General features: G+C 37.8%; 1 protein-coding gene and 1 long non-coding RNA gene across 5 annotated transcripts in view; one reads left to right on the top strand and one right to left on the bottom strand.

Annotated features, from left to right (window-relative positions):
* LOC136042496 (uncharacterized) overlaps positions 1-15,050 on the bottom strand; it is a 177,733-nt gene that overhangs the window by 80,971 nt on the left and 81,712 nt on the right. For all 4 annotated transcript variants that reach the window (XM_065727459.1, XM_065727461.1, XM_065727460.1 and 1 more), the window contains exon 8: positions 12,734-12,848. In XM_065727459.1, the coding sequence (XP_065583531.1) occupies positions 12,734-12,848 (115 nt within the window). The remainder of the gene's footprint in view (positions 1-12,733; positions 12,849-15,050) is intronic.
* LOC136042498 (uncharacterized) overlaps positions 1-15,050 on the top strand; it is a 38,675-nt gene that overhangs the window by 7,643 nt on the left and 15,982 nt on the right. The gene's annotated exons all lie outside the window — the stretch shown is intronic.

Genomic DNA, 15,050 nt, shown 5'->3' with positions numbered 1-15,050 from the left:
ACGAGCCACTTACTTTAACTTATTTAAAGTTCAGAAGATTCAAAATTACGAATGAATAAAGGTGATATATATGTACATTATAATCAGTATAAGTTGAGCCAAAGAGGATAGTGAATAAATCTAATGGTTAGAGGAAACATGTGATTGAGATTGAAACTAGAACACCTTCCACAGTCCCAATTCGAATCTTAGGAAAACTCTTGACTCCTTCAATAAAGCACCTCAAAAGCTTTCAGAGTTACCAAAAAGTCACTTTTAAATACAAATAGCTTTAAATAGCTTTCTAGTTCAATTTGCTCCAAAATATTTTCTTTTAGTGGTTTTCTAAGGGACAGGGTATATACTACATTTTATTCCTAGTGGACAATGATGTAGAGGAATGAAGCTCCTTGTCGTGGGAGTATAGGGAGCTAAAACCAGTTAAAATTCTTGAATCTTTTAAATTGTGTATTTGAGGTCCCAGATAGAGGAAAAAACTCATCTGTTTTAAAACAACGAAGTTTATTTTTTCACAAAAAGTAGAAGGGGAAAACTCCCCCCCCCCCGAGAATCATTGCATGGATAAGCATTAAACGTAATAACTGTCGGTGGCGTACTCCATCATATTATAGCACATCCAACTTTCATTAGATTATTTTAAACTATAAGTCTGAGGCGAGAACCGAGTAAGGAAGGGGATATTACATATGCTTGAGACTTCTACCACTTTCTTCTATTACCTTTTAAAATGACAATTAAAGCTTTCCAGGCCCGCCCTTTTAACCGCTACCGTCAATTTATAAAAGTTGTGGGAGGGGAGAATACCTTCTTCAAAATTAGGTGTGGGGGCAACTCCAACTTTCAGCCCCTCAAACCCTCTTACCTTCATATTGATGCCATAAGTTTATAGTAAACATATAGGCCCTAGTATTAAAAAGGTCACGGCAGTTCCGTCATTTTTGCCTTATGTGGTTAGACTGCTTTTGTTTTGCGTTTCAAAAGTTCACATGTTTCCTTTCATACGAAATAGTTGTCCTTCTTCTTGAAGGCACCTTTAAATTCCCAGGACTACTTACCACCATAATGTCTAGATTGTTCGGCAAAAAAGCATAGTTTAAACAAGTATAGTCCAAAAAAGGTAATTACTTTTGCTGATACTTGTTCCAGTCAACCCCAGCCTCCCCCAATTACTCCCCGACGTCGTATATCGGGCAATGACCTGGCGAACATTATGATAGAAATTCAATCATCCCCTCTAGCTCGGAACCTCCCAAGTATTAGAGATCATCACGAAGTCAACAAATCTAGTGGCTCCTGCCAGACAGAAATTACTACTTTTGGCACTTGTTGTTCTAACCCCCTATCGGACTTATTACTCCTTACCCTTGTAAAACAATGAGAGATAAATTAGAATTAATAAGCAGGGAAATATTTGCATACGTATACCTTAGGTCACGTCTAAGTAAAACCCCTCCAAAGTCGTCCGATGTTAATGAGGATCAAAATCAGAAAGTAATAATTAATAAGACTCATCCTGATAAATATTCAATTGCTTCCTCTCACTAAGAGGTGAAGAAACAAATTTGTATTTTTCAAAAATTCAGTTACCTGGGTGATAACCTTAATAAGAGTTCATCTGACGTAGATAACATAAAACAGAATGCTGATGAATGCAAACTAAAGGTCAAGACAATTAAGATAAACGGTCATGAATTAACTACAGATAAGGGTATATGTAAATTTTTCTGGAATGGTATTTGCAAAAAGGACAAAAATGTGAATATCTGTACGAATGCAAATGTTTTGAGTTGCACTTAATTCTCTAAATATAGAGTCTGCGCCTTCTCAGAATTAAGAGTGATAAAATACCACTCAGAATTCTTATCTGTGAAAACAATTTGACACATTTCATGGGAATTTACAGATAGTTAGGACGCAAGACCTATTATAGCAAAGTACAACAAAGCCCTAGTATGTTGTAAGACCTATTATACTAACAGACGTTGAATTTTTCTGTGCCCATCACTTAAGCTTGATTTATATCGTTTCATCAGTTTTTTTCATTTCATAATGAATTAAATTAAAAAAAACTAGTTTTTTTTAACTGAAAGTAAGGAGCGACATTAAAACTTAAAACGAGCAGAAATTACTCCGTATATGAAATGGGTTGTCCCCTCCTCAACGCATCGCTCTTTCCGCTAAAGCTTTTAATTGTTTTAAAAAGTAGTTTTCTAATTATGTTATGGACCACTGGACGATAAACGGATTCGATTTGACAAACAAGAAAAAAAAAATTAAGAATTAAAATTTCTCTGAAATTTGGAACTTGCTATCTTGTGATAAATTTTTGATTCCCCCTCCCTATATTGAGTTTGATTCCCTCTTTTGTTATATCATGATATCATGGTTCAAATTAGGAGAGTCTGCAGTGTAAAATTTTCCAGATTACACCCAGGAAAACTTCTATAAACTTGTCAAAACTTTAATATGCTGCAAATGTACAATAAGCCCTAAAAGACTAAAGTTTCATCTCCAATCTTACTTCTTTATGCAGTAATTTGCTCAAAATTTCACTACAAAATTAACTCTATTTCATACATAAATGTAGGATATCTTTCTCCTCAAATTAGTGTACGTTGTGCGGTGTAGCCGGTAAATTAAATCATAAGAATAAGGAACTGTAATAAATTTTTGAAACTTTGTATAAATAATCTATATATATAAAAATAAGTTGTCTGTCCGTTACGTTGCTTGAATAATCAAATATCTTTGAAAAGACAACAGTATTAAAAGAGACTGAATTTCTTAAAGAGTAAAAAACTGGGAACTTCAAAAATCTATCTATATATATGACGATATATATATATAAGTTGTGTGTGTGGGTCTGTCTGTCGGGTGACGTCATGTTTGTGTGTCGACTGACGTCATGTTTTCAACTGACGAAATTACAGACCGGGACATCGGGACACAAATGACGACCGGCACATAGGGAATATAAATGACGACACTCAAAGAGAAAGCGACCGGGACACAAGGAATTTTCGATTAGCAATCACCATCAACAAAGCACCGGGACACAAATGACGACCGGGACACAGGGAGTATAAATGACGACCAGGACATAAGTAGTGGGTACAGTGGCGCACTTGATCCCACTGCCACCTGTAATTAGATTAAATTCTAGAAAAATATGCACAAGGAGGGCAGTCAGATGGTCTATGATCGTCAGCCATTTTCAATTTTTTGGGGCGATTGCAGTTTTTGAGGTATGTGATTAAGTGCTTTGAAAAATAAAATCTTGGACAAATGGAAAATATTTTTTGACTTTGCTAAGGTTTGTAGGTTACAAATAGTGTCGAATTCCGGCGAATATTAGTTCATCTGGAAGCTCCAACATTTCTAAACATAGTGCAGCCATCTGTTTGTCTCTCGGTCATTATTTCAAATTTTGGTTCACAAAATGGATAAAAGAGGGTATTTCGGCTACAGTGGCGCATTTTGGTGGAGGGTATAGTGGCGCACCCCGAAATTTTTTAAATTCATAAACTTCACGCGGTAGGTAGCCTATATGATAGTTTTTACTTCTACTACTACTACTACAAACTCGTCGCAGCCTTAAGCCGCCTGAGACCGACACACTGCCGAACACTTCTCCTCCATACCACCCTGTTTAAGGCTTCTGCCCCCAAAGATTTTGGGTAATTTCTTATGATCTCGTCCCAGTCTAACGTGGGACATCCTGTCCCCCCCCCTTCAGACCACTAAGTAGAACTAATCTAGGAATTCGATCGCCCAGGTTAGGCTGGGGTTCTAGGTTAAGCTCGGTTCTGGTTAGCCTACAAGTTCTAGAAGTTCAGTAACAAAGGCTACATCCCCCAAACATTATATATTGGTCATTTGGCATTCTTGAAGAATGCCAAATGAAGCAGAGCGTATGAAGATTGCCGTGCACACGGTACTGGAATTGAAGCTTTCACAACGGGCTGCTGCCAAAAAATACGAGATCCCAGAGACAACACTCCTTCGATATGTAAATAAGGCTCGCAACGCGTCGGACGATAAAAAGCTGACTTTAAAATTTGAGCCAAATTACCAAGTCCGTCAAGTGTTAACTGATGAACTTGAACAGCAACTTCACGATTATTTGATAAAAGCATGCAAAATGCACCATGGTTTGACACGGCTCAAAGTCCACCAATTCGCTTTCGAAATTGCAAAGATGAACCAATTGAAGGTGCCATCAACATGGCATGAGAAAAAGATGACGGGGAAAGACTGGTATTACAGTTACATGAAACGCTTCCCAGACCTGTCTATCCGCAAAGCGGAGGGAACAAGCTTGGCCAAAGCCACGGCATTCAACAGAACAACTGTAAACGAGTTCTATGACAACTTGGAGACTGTTATGAATAAGTTTAAGTTTCAGCCTAGTGATATTTATAACTTAGATGAGACGGGGGCAACAACAGTGCAGTGACCACCAAATGTGATAGCACCCAAGGGGCACAAACAGGTGGGCCAAGTGACTTCTGCTGAGCGAGGCGAACTGACCACAGTCTGCTGCACCATCAATGATCAAGGTATTTTCTTGCCACCTTACTTCGTCTTCCCAAGGAAAAGATTTGGCTCCCAGTTGATAAATGGTGCACCACCAGGCAGTGGCGGTAGCGGTTCTGCCAAAGGATGGATGACATCTGACATCTTCCTGCTTGTCCTCGAACACGTTGTGAAACATGCCCGCTGTACAAAAGAGAGACCCATATTACTGATAGAAGACAACCACTCTTTTCATGTGTCGATCCAGGCCATTCAGTACTGCAAAGATAACGGGATAGTGGTTCTGACTTTGCCACCCCACACCAGCAGAAAGCTACAGCCACTGGACAGAACAGTCTACAAATCATTCAAAAACTACTACAACATCGCCTGCAATGACTGGATGAACAGCAACCCCGGACAGACAATTGGCATCTCTATCATCGCTCAACTTGTTGGAAAGGCCTTCCAACTCTCCTTCACACAGAAAAACATAGTCAGTGGCTTTGCTGCTACTGGGATTTTCCCCTTCAACCGCCTACTTTTCACAGACGACGATTTTCTCGCATCAGCTGTGACCGACAGACCAGACCCTAATCCCAGCGCAGCTCCAGAGGCCAAAGAAGTCGAGCAAGAATTGAAAAGTCATAACGAATCGGGTCCAAGCACTGCCTCCCCTACCCCCGTTACACCCGAAGCTGTAACCTACCCAAGAGCGCCCCCCAGGAAGCTGCCAGAAGGGGCTCGGAAGAGGAAGAAAAACCATCATTGCCACGGATACCCCAGTGAAAGATGTTTTAGAGAAATAATTCATGGAAAGGGAGGCAAAGAAAAAGGCCAAGACTTCTAAGATTAACCCCAAGACAAAGAAAGCCGTTGTCCAAAAGCCAGTGCCAAAAAAAACAGGATGTCCAACCTAAGAAAAAACGCAGTGCTGTTGGATACTTTGCTAAATTTGACCGCAATTTCAAGAGAAACAGTCATGCAAAGACCCTGTTTTCTGATTCTTTGTCTGATGATGACTTTGGTGACTCTGCCACAAAAGGCAATAGTAGCTGTGATAGTGATGAAAGCCTCCACTGTGGCCTTGAAGACCAAAACGATTTTTTGTATGACGATGAAGTCCCTGTTGGAGATTATGTTCTTGTTTGCGAGGGGGAGATCAAAAAGAACAAAATTTACTCCGTGGGCGAAGTCCTCTCTGAGTCCAGCTTTGACATTGAGCTCATGTATATTAAGAGAATGGTTCCTTTCTACAAGTTCATCAGGACCAGTGAAAATTACACTTTCAGCAAGTCGAGTGACTAAATGAAGCTACCTGCTCTGAATATTTCTGGTGGCACAGAAAGACAAGCGGAGCAACTGGTCTTCCCCATTGACCTGACTGCTTACAATATTAACTAGTGCGCCTTCTTCTTTTATTTTCAGTTCATTATTTTTTATTTCCTTACTCATTATACAAAGTATTCATCTTTTAGGTATTTTCAGTTCATTATTTTGTACTTCCTTACTCATTAAACGAAGTATTCATCTTAGCAGTTTGATTGCGCCACTGTTCCAGATGGGTGCGCCACTGTTCCAGATGGGGTGCGCCATAGTTCCCGCCTAGTCGGCAACAATGGCGCAAAAAGTGGCTGTCAGAAAACATGACTCCATCAAAAACTGGTTCAAAGAAGAAGTGTGAAATAAATCACCAGTGTAGAATAATAAACTGCCTGCACAACAGTTTAAAAATCGTCCAAAAATGTAAATATTTGCCAAAGTTACGATGCTTTGACCTGAACGTGCGCCACTGTACCCACCTCTCCCCCTAAATAACAAGAGCTAAGAGCTCATATGGCACTTGTGACGAGGCGAGAAGAGCTAAGAGCCAAGAGATCATATGGTATGAGCTCTAACAAAATTCTATGAATCAATAGATTGATTTAAAAAGGAAAATAAGAGGCTTAATGCCGGTCAAGATTTAAAATAAGAGCTCTGAGTCACATAGTCCTTCTAAATATCAAAATTCATTAAGATCCGATCACCCACTCGTAAGTTATAAATACCTAATTTTTTCTGATTTTTCCTCTCCCTTTTGCCCCCCAGATGGTCGAATATGGGAAAACGACTTTAACAAGTCAAATTGTGCAGCTCCCTGACACGCCTACCAATTTTCATCGCCCTAGCACGTCCAGAAGCACCGAACTCGCCAAATCACTGAACAAACAAATACAACGTAGAAACAATAGGGAAAGTTTTTTCAAGACAATGGAAATTATTTATGTAGATATTTCGGCCCTATGTCCAAGGGCCGTCTTCAGCACAATACAATACTATATATATATATATATATATATAAAAGAACTTACATCAAATTGTGAGAATTAAAACTGAATATAAAAACACTTATTAAAACAATTTTTTTTTAAAAATATAGCCCTAGCATCCTTACTTCAGCGAAGTTCTACCAGGACTGGCGAAAAGAATGAAATGAAGAAATATAAACTCATTCAAACTAAAGAGAATAAAATGATTAGATGCAATTTCTTAAAGCTAATCTTGCTTGTTTAGCAGCCTGTCTCAAAGGCCTTTTCGTAGTTGGTTCAGTACTATTATAAATTAGTATGTAGTAATTATAATACTAATATTATAAATTAGAGCAGTTGTAATTTCCCTCATTGATCGTGCCCTAAATATTTGCTCCCATTCATATATAAATGCAGAAATAAATTTTATCAGAGATATTCTTTTTGGTAATGGATACCCCATTCCTTTTGTAAATAAAATAATTAGCCGTAGAATAAAAAGACATTCTTGTAAAATCGAAGAAGATACTTCACAATGTGAGGCTATTGATAAGCCCTCAAATATTGTCTATCTTCCGTATATCCCAAAGATTACAACAAAATTAAAAAATATTTGCACAAAAAATAATCTGTACGTAGTTTTTACTAATAATTTTAAAATCATCAATTTCTTAAATTCGGGTAAAGATAAAACCCCAGTTACTCGCCAAAGAGGGGTCTATCAAATACCCTGTAATTGCGGAAAATACTATGTCGGCAGGACCCATCAGAATCTAGACAAAAGGTTACAACAGCATAAAAATGACATAGACAAGGCCTTAATTTCAAATGGTTCCAACAATTCCTTTGATTCTGCTCTAGGTTGGCATATATTTAATAATCCGTCCCACATGATACTTTTTGAAAACTCTTCACTCATTAGTAATGATTTGGGAATAAAACAGGTGGTTCGAGAATCAATTGAAATTAATCTCAAAATAAATAAAAATATTTCTTTGAACAGGGACTTGGGGGAATACTCACTAAATTCTTTATACTCAAATTTAATTAAAAATGATCTAACAAAATATTTTACTAAACCAATTTATAATAGTACTGAACCAACTACGAAAAGGCCTTTGAGACAGGCTGCTAAACAAGCAAGATTAGCTTTAAGAAATTGCATCTAATCATTTTATTCTCTTTAGTTTGAATGAGTTTATATTTCTTCATTTCATTCTTTTCGCCAGTCCTGGTTGAACTTCGCTGAAGTAAGGATGCTAGGGCTATATTTTTAAAAAAAAAATTGTTTTAATAGGTGTTTTTATATTCAGTTTTAATTCTCACAATTTGATGTAAGTTCTTTTATATATATATATAGTTTTGTATTGTGCTGAAGACGGCCCTTGGACATAGGGCCGAAATATCTACATAAATAATTTCCATTGTCTTGAAAAAACTTTCCCTATTGTTTCTACGTTGTATTTGTTTGTTATGGAAAGGCAGTGTGGTCTTCGTCGCTAATCACTGAACACCTCCCCCCAACTCCCCCAAAGAGAGCGAATCCAGTACGATTCTGTCAATCACGTATCAAGGACATTTGTTTATTCTATCCACCAAGCTTCATCCCGATTCCTACACTCCAAGTGTTTTTCCAAGATTTCCCCCTCCAAATCCCCACAATGTCAAAAGATCTGGTCGGGATTTGAAATAAGAGCTCTGAGACATGAATTCCTTCTAAAAATCAAATTTCATTACGATCCTATCATCTATTCGTAAAATATAAATACTCCAATTTTCATGTTTTCCAAGAATTCCGGTTCCCCCCTCCAACTCCCCCGAATGTCACAGGATCTGGTCGGAATTTGAAATTAGAACTTTAAAGCACAAGATCCTTCTAAATATCAAATTTCATTAAGATCTGGTCACCCTTTCGTAAGTTACAAATACTTCAATTTTCAAAATTACCCCCCCCCCCAAATTCCACCAAAGAGAGCAGATCCGGTCCAGTTATGTCAGTCACGTATCTTACACAGGTTTCTATTCTTCCCATCCAGTTTCATCATCCTGATCTCACCGCTTTAAGTATTTTCTAAGATTTCCGGTCCCCCCAACTGCCCTCCCCCCAATTACGCTTGATCTGGTTGAGATTTAAAATAAGATATCGGAGTTACGAGGTCCTTCTAAATATGAAGTTTCATGAAGATCCGATCACTCCTTCGTAAGTTAAAAATACGTCATTTTTCTTATTTTTCAGAATTACCCCCCCCCCCCCGAAATTGAGCGGATCCGTTCTAATTATGTAAATCACGTATGCAAGACTTCTGCTTATTTTTCCAACCAAGTTTCATCCCAATCCCTCCAATCTAAGCGTTTCCCATCATTTTAGGTCTCCCCACCCCAAACTTCCCCCAATGTCACCAGATCCAGTCAGGATTTAAAATAAGAAGTTTGAGACACGATATCCTTCTAAGAATCAAATTTCATGGAGATCCTATCACCCGTTCGTAAGTTAAAAATACCTCATTTTTTCTAATTATTCAGAATTAACCCCCCCCCCCCAACTACCCCAAAGAGAGCGGATCCGTTCTGGTTATGTCAATCATGTATCTAGGACTCATGTTTTTTTTTCCACCAAGTTTCATCCCGATCCCTCCACTCCAAGTGTTTTCAAATTTTTAGGTTTCTCCCTCCCAACTCTCTCCCCCCCCAATGTCACCAGATCCGGTCGGGTTTAAAATAAGAGCTCTGAGCCACGATATCCTTCTAAATATCAAATTTCATAGAGATCCGATCACCCATTCGTAAGTTAAAAATACCTCATTTTTTTTATTTTTTCAGAAATACCCCCCCCCCCAACTACCCAAAAGAGAGCGGATCCGTTCCGTTTATGTCAATCATCTATCTAGGACTTGTGTTTATTTTTCCCACCATGTTTCATCCCGATCCCTCCACTCTAAGTGTTTTCCAAGTTTTAGGTTTCCCCCTCCCAACTCCCCGCCCCCATCACCAGATCCGGTCGGGATTTAAAATAAGAGCTCTAAGACACGATATCCTTCTAAACATCAAATTTCATTGAGATCCGATCACCCGTTCGTAAGTTGAAAATACCTCATTTTTCTAATTTTTAAGAATTACTCCCCCCCCCCAACTACCCCAAAGAGAGCAAATCAGTTCCGATTATGTCAATCATGTATCTGGGACTTGCGCTTATTTTTCCCATCAAGTTTCATCCCGATCCCTCTACTCTAAGTGTTTTCCAAGATTTTAGGTTTCCCCCCTCCAACTCCCCCCAATGTCATCAGACCCAGTCGGGATTTAAAATAAGAGCTCTGAGATACAATATCATTCCAAACATCGAATTTCATTAAGATCCAATCACCCGCTCATAAGTTAAAAATACTTCATTTTTTCTATTTTTTCCGAATTAACCGGCCCCTACCCCCCCCCCCAGATAGTCAAATCGGGAAAACGACTATTTCTAATTTAATCTGGTCCGGTCCCTGATACGCTTGCCAAATTTCATCGTCCTAGCTTACCTGGAAGTGCCTAAAGTAGCAAAACCGGGACTTTAGGTTCCCCCCCCCAACTCCCCCCAATGTCATCAGATGTGGTCGGGATTTAAAATAAGAGCTCTGAGACACAATATCATTCCAAACATCAAATTTCATTCAGATCCAATCACCCGCTGATAAGTTAAAAATACTTCATTTTTTCTATTTTTTGCGAATTAACCGGGCCTCCACTCCCCCCCAGATGGTCAATTCGGGAAAACAACTATTTCTAATTTAATCTGGTCCGGTCCCTGATACGCTTGCCAAATTTCATCGTCCTAGCTTACCTGGAAGTGCCTAAAGTAGCAAAACCGGGACTGACAGACCGACAGACAGACCGACTGAATTGGCGACTGCTATATGTCACTTGGTTAATACCAAGTGCCATAAAAAGACAAAAATTAGTCAATGCATGAGAGGGGCTGCACCCTTCTAGATCTTTTGCTCATTAAACTAACGTCTCTGTTAATTTGACAAAGCTGTTTATTCTAAATTAACATGCCTGATGCTTATGAAGTCTTTCTTAAAATTTGGAAAAAAGTGAAACTTTGGCATAAAGAGAGAGTAGGGCTCATGATGAATAAGGAAGCTGCTAAATCTTGTTTAGACTGGGAAGGTATTAATAATATAAATACTAATCACTCATTTTTTGAAAAAGTTTAAGGTATCAATTATATTAGTATATGCCCCTGTAGAGTCAACTGATGGAGATGCTAGTAATTCAGATGAATTGTACTTACAGTTACAGAAGCAAATAGACAGGGTCCCAGGTAGAAACATGTGTGTTTTTATTAGGAGATTTTAACGCCGAGGTTGGTAGAAATAGGGATAGATGGTGTCCTAGCTAAGGTAAATTTGGTGTAGGAAAAGAAAACAATAATGACTACAGACTATTGCAATTTTTAAGCATAACAATCTAGTTATAACCAGTACGGTGTTCGTTTCAATATAGGGAATAAATTAATATAGTGTTCACATGATGGTAAGACAGCACACCCTATGGATTATGATATTTCAAACCAAAGACTGACAGGATCAGTATAAGATACTAGGGCAGGTAGGAGTGTTGTTATTAATGTTAAAAGTAAAGATCACAATGTGGCAGTGTCTAGTGTTAATTTAAAGTTGAAAATTAGGAAGGGTAACTACTCCCTAGGAATTTATGATATTAGTAGACTCCAGTATGAGAATTAGAAGTACTTTTCAGGAACAATTGAAAATTAAACTGGAAAGTTTAGAATTTAACAATGTTGAACACGGATGGAATTATTTTTGGAAAACAATTTAGAAAGTTTCTGATCGTGTCTTAGGGAAGATTGCTAGGACTGTGGTCAGGAGTATTAGGGAAAATTGCTCTAGCGGTAACCCATTGCTCTAAGCACATACCAACACCATATTCCTCTTTCATGTGATATTTCATTGAGCCCATGTTTGCCGCTTAAAGCACGAATCCTTAAAGCCGTCAATGGTTAGACCATTGCTCAATTGGTAGTAACCATCAGCTTCACACATACCAACAATATACTCATTCTCATATGGGGTTCCCATCTAGCCCATGTCCACTGTATAGCATTCAAGCTTCTCGCTCTCTCACTCTCGCTTCGGGATAGGCGGGGAGGGGGTGCCCGCTGTCTCCAATCACTTTCCACAGAGTGTCTATTAATTGCTTCAGCTCAGCCCATCACTCTTGGCCAATTTCATTTTTCACTATTTTTTCATTTGGATAGTGACCCCCTTATATAAGGTCTGGGGATTATCGGCAAGGGTTCCGGTTGCAAATTTATAATTTTAATTAATTAAAGTGCACTTTTTGTTGTCAAGCACAGACAGTTGAATTTTTTTTCTGACCCAAATCCCTGAATTTCAAAATAAGTTTTTGTCACTTGCATTTCAAAATTATTCGATACATTCTCTGTTAATTGTTATGTTCCCAACAAAAATAGATTAAGCTTTTCACAGAAGTGAGGTAAATCCCAATTGTTTGCCTTATACAATAGAAAAGAAAGAAAAAAGGAGTGAAATTATTCTGAAACTTTGCGTTTGCGTTTTTAGACGGCAATATAAACAAGTCCTTTCTGGCGTAATAAAAAGGTGCTAAAGCTTTGTACTTGATCAAATTTAGTTTAAAGGACATTCATAAAAAAAAAGTTTCTGAAGCGAAATGACAATTTTCTGTTACACAAACAAAAATAAAAAATCAACTAAGAAAAGTTTAAAATGTACCTAAAAGCATTTGTTTCAATCATGCAAATAACCGGTCACAAGAAATATTCAGAATATCCTTTTTTCGCCTTTTTTCGATGATGAAACGTCTTGAAATAAAACAACCAGCGGATCTTTCTTTTATATTTCTATACTGTGCCAGTAAATTAGAAGAGGATTTATTGATAAGCTTACCATTATTTGCCTTTTTTTTAAATTCTTCGTAAGTTTTGGTGACAATAGCTCTTCTTCTATTTTGATGTAGGTCACTTGTCAGTTCACAATTATCCGATCCCCGAAGATCAAATGGCTGAAATTAAATGAATAAGTAAATAAAAACACTCAACTAAAATGTTTGGGCTTTCTTAGTCAAGCATGGGCGAATATTCCTAAAAATATATAGCATGTCTTATGGTGTAGAAAAAGGGCATATACTTAGCAGGGCCGTATCCAGGATTTTTTACGGGGGTGTTTTACAAAAGAATTATTTTTTTTTTGGGGGGGGGGGATCTACAAAAAAAAACTTTATAAACGCATCAAACATTTATTTATATTCATTTTTGTTAAGTTTTTAAGAGGCAGACAAATGTTTCGGGGGGGGCAAACCCTACATTACCCCCCACCCCTGATTACGGCCTTGATACTTAGAAAGAAAGGAGCAGCGAAAGAACAAGAAAAATGACTTGATTATTGACTGGAATCTGTTGAGCTAAAATTCAGGGGCTTATCTTTCAACCGGGGTTCCCGCTATACACACATGGGGACGAGGTTTGAGTTATAGGTAGACTTGTGACGTATGTGGGGGGGGAGAACACCAACTTACCCTAAAATATTCTTCAGCTTGGTAAAAATAACTGAGATCATAAAAATTTTGCAGAAAGTGATACGAATTTTACCCCATTTTGAAAATTTTACAATGCTTTAAAATGCAAACTTACTATTTAACCACGATTTTATTGCTGTTTTATCGATCTTACCCGAAAAAAAAAAGATCTTTTCATCTGAAAGTAAGGAGCGACATTAAAACTCAAAACAAACTTAAATTACTCCATGTATGAAAGGGGCTGTTCCCTTCTCAGAGTCCGGCTTCTCAGAGTACGCTAAAGTTTGACTTTCTCTTAATTCTACTTTATAATACAGTAAACAACTTTAGCGTAAAGAGCGGCCCGTTGAGAAGAGTGCAGCCCCTTTCATACACGGAGTAATTTCTCTTCGTTTTGAGTTTTAATGTCGCTCCTTACTTTCAGTTGAAAAACTTGTTTTTTTTTATATCTAATTTCTGAACATTTTTGAATTAATGCATGTTTGATTTTGGCTCTCCGCAAATGAATAATAAAAACGAAATTTGCGCATTAATTTTTTTTTTGTTAAATGGTTTTCTCTTAGTTTTGATCAGACATTTTTGAGAAAAAGGGTGGGGGAGGAGGCCTAGTTGACCTCCAATTTTTCGGTTACTTTAAAAGGCAACTATAATTTTTAATTTTTAGCGAACGTTTTTAATTAGTAAAAAAATATAAGTAACTTACAAATTAACCTACGTAACGAACTTCTATATTCGTATATCCTATATAGGAGGGGGTTTGCCCCCTCGTTAATACCTCGCTCTTTACACTAAAGCTTTAATTTTGTCCCAATTCTTTAAGATTTACCTCTGAATCAGAAAGGCTGTAGAATAAATAGTTGATATTACTAAAAATACTTTAGCGTAAAGAGCGAGGTATTTAGGCAGAGATTAACCCCTCAAATACGTAATAATCTCTGTTCGTTTAAAGTTTTAATGCTGGTCCTTACTTTCAGTGGAAAAAACTTTTTCAGATTTATTTTTTCATTTTTTTTTTTAAATAGTGCAAGAAAATCCTGCATCCCCTTCGTGGGATTTCTCTTCTACCATGAAAAATTCCTCCAAGGGAAGATCCTCCCTCGTAGCCCCTTCCCCTCAACCACTCCCCCTCTCTAACCAAAAAAATCCCTCTGAAAAGGTCTGTACACTTCCAAATAACCATTTCTGTATGTAAACGCTGGTCAAAGTTTGTAACTTACAGCCCCCCCCCCAAGGACTATTGGGATTAAGTCAGCCCCAAAGACATAGTTATTATGTTTTTCGACTATGCTGAACAAAATGGCTATATCATAAATTTGATCCATTGACTTTGGGAAAAAAGACCGTGGGAGGGGGCCTAGGTGCCCTCCAATTTTTTGGTCACTTAAAAAGGGCACTAGAGCTTTTAATTTCCGTAAGAATGAGCCCTCCCACGACATTCTAGGAACTATTGTTTGAATATATTTACTGCTTTTGACATGAAATCGCTTTGAAAAGTTTAGAGATATCAGTAATTTTCATATCAAGGAAAACCATGTAATTTTTGAGAAACTATTTGTTTTAATCGGGTAGAAATTTCCTATTTAAGATAACTAAGAACTAAGAATAGAACGAACGTAGCGACGCAGCCCCCAGACCCTCTCCTCGCATGAAAAAGGGAAAATAGCCGGGATATCACGCTGGGACCACCTT

Source organism: Artemia franciscana, unplaced genomic scaffold (assembly GCF_032884065.1).
Source record: "Artemia franciscana unplaced genomic scaffold, ASM3288406v1 Scaffold_1375, whole genome shotgun sequence".
NCBI classification, from domain to species: Eukaryota; Metazoa; Arthropoda; class Branchiopoda; order Anostraca; family Artemiidae; genus Artemia; species Artemia franciscana.
This window is presented reverse-complemented; position numbering and strand designations above follow the sequence as displayed.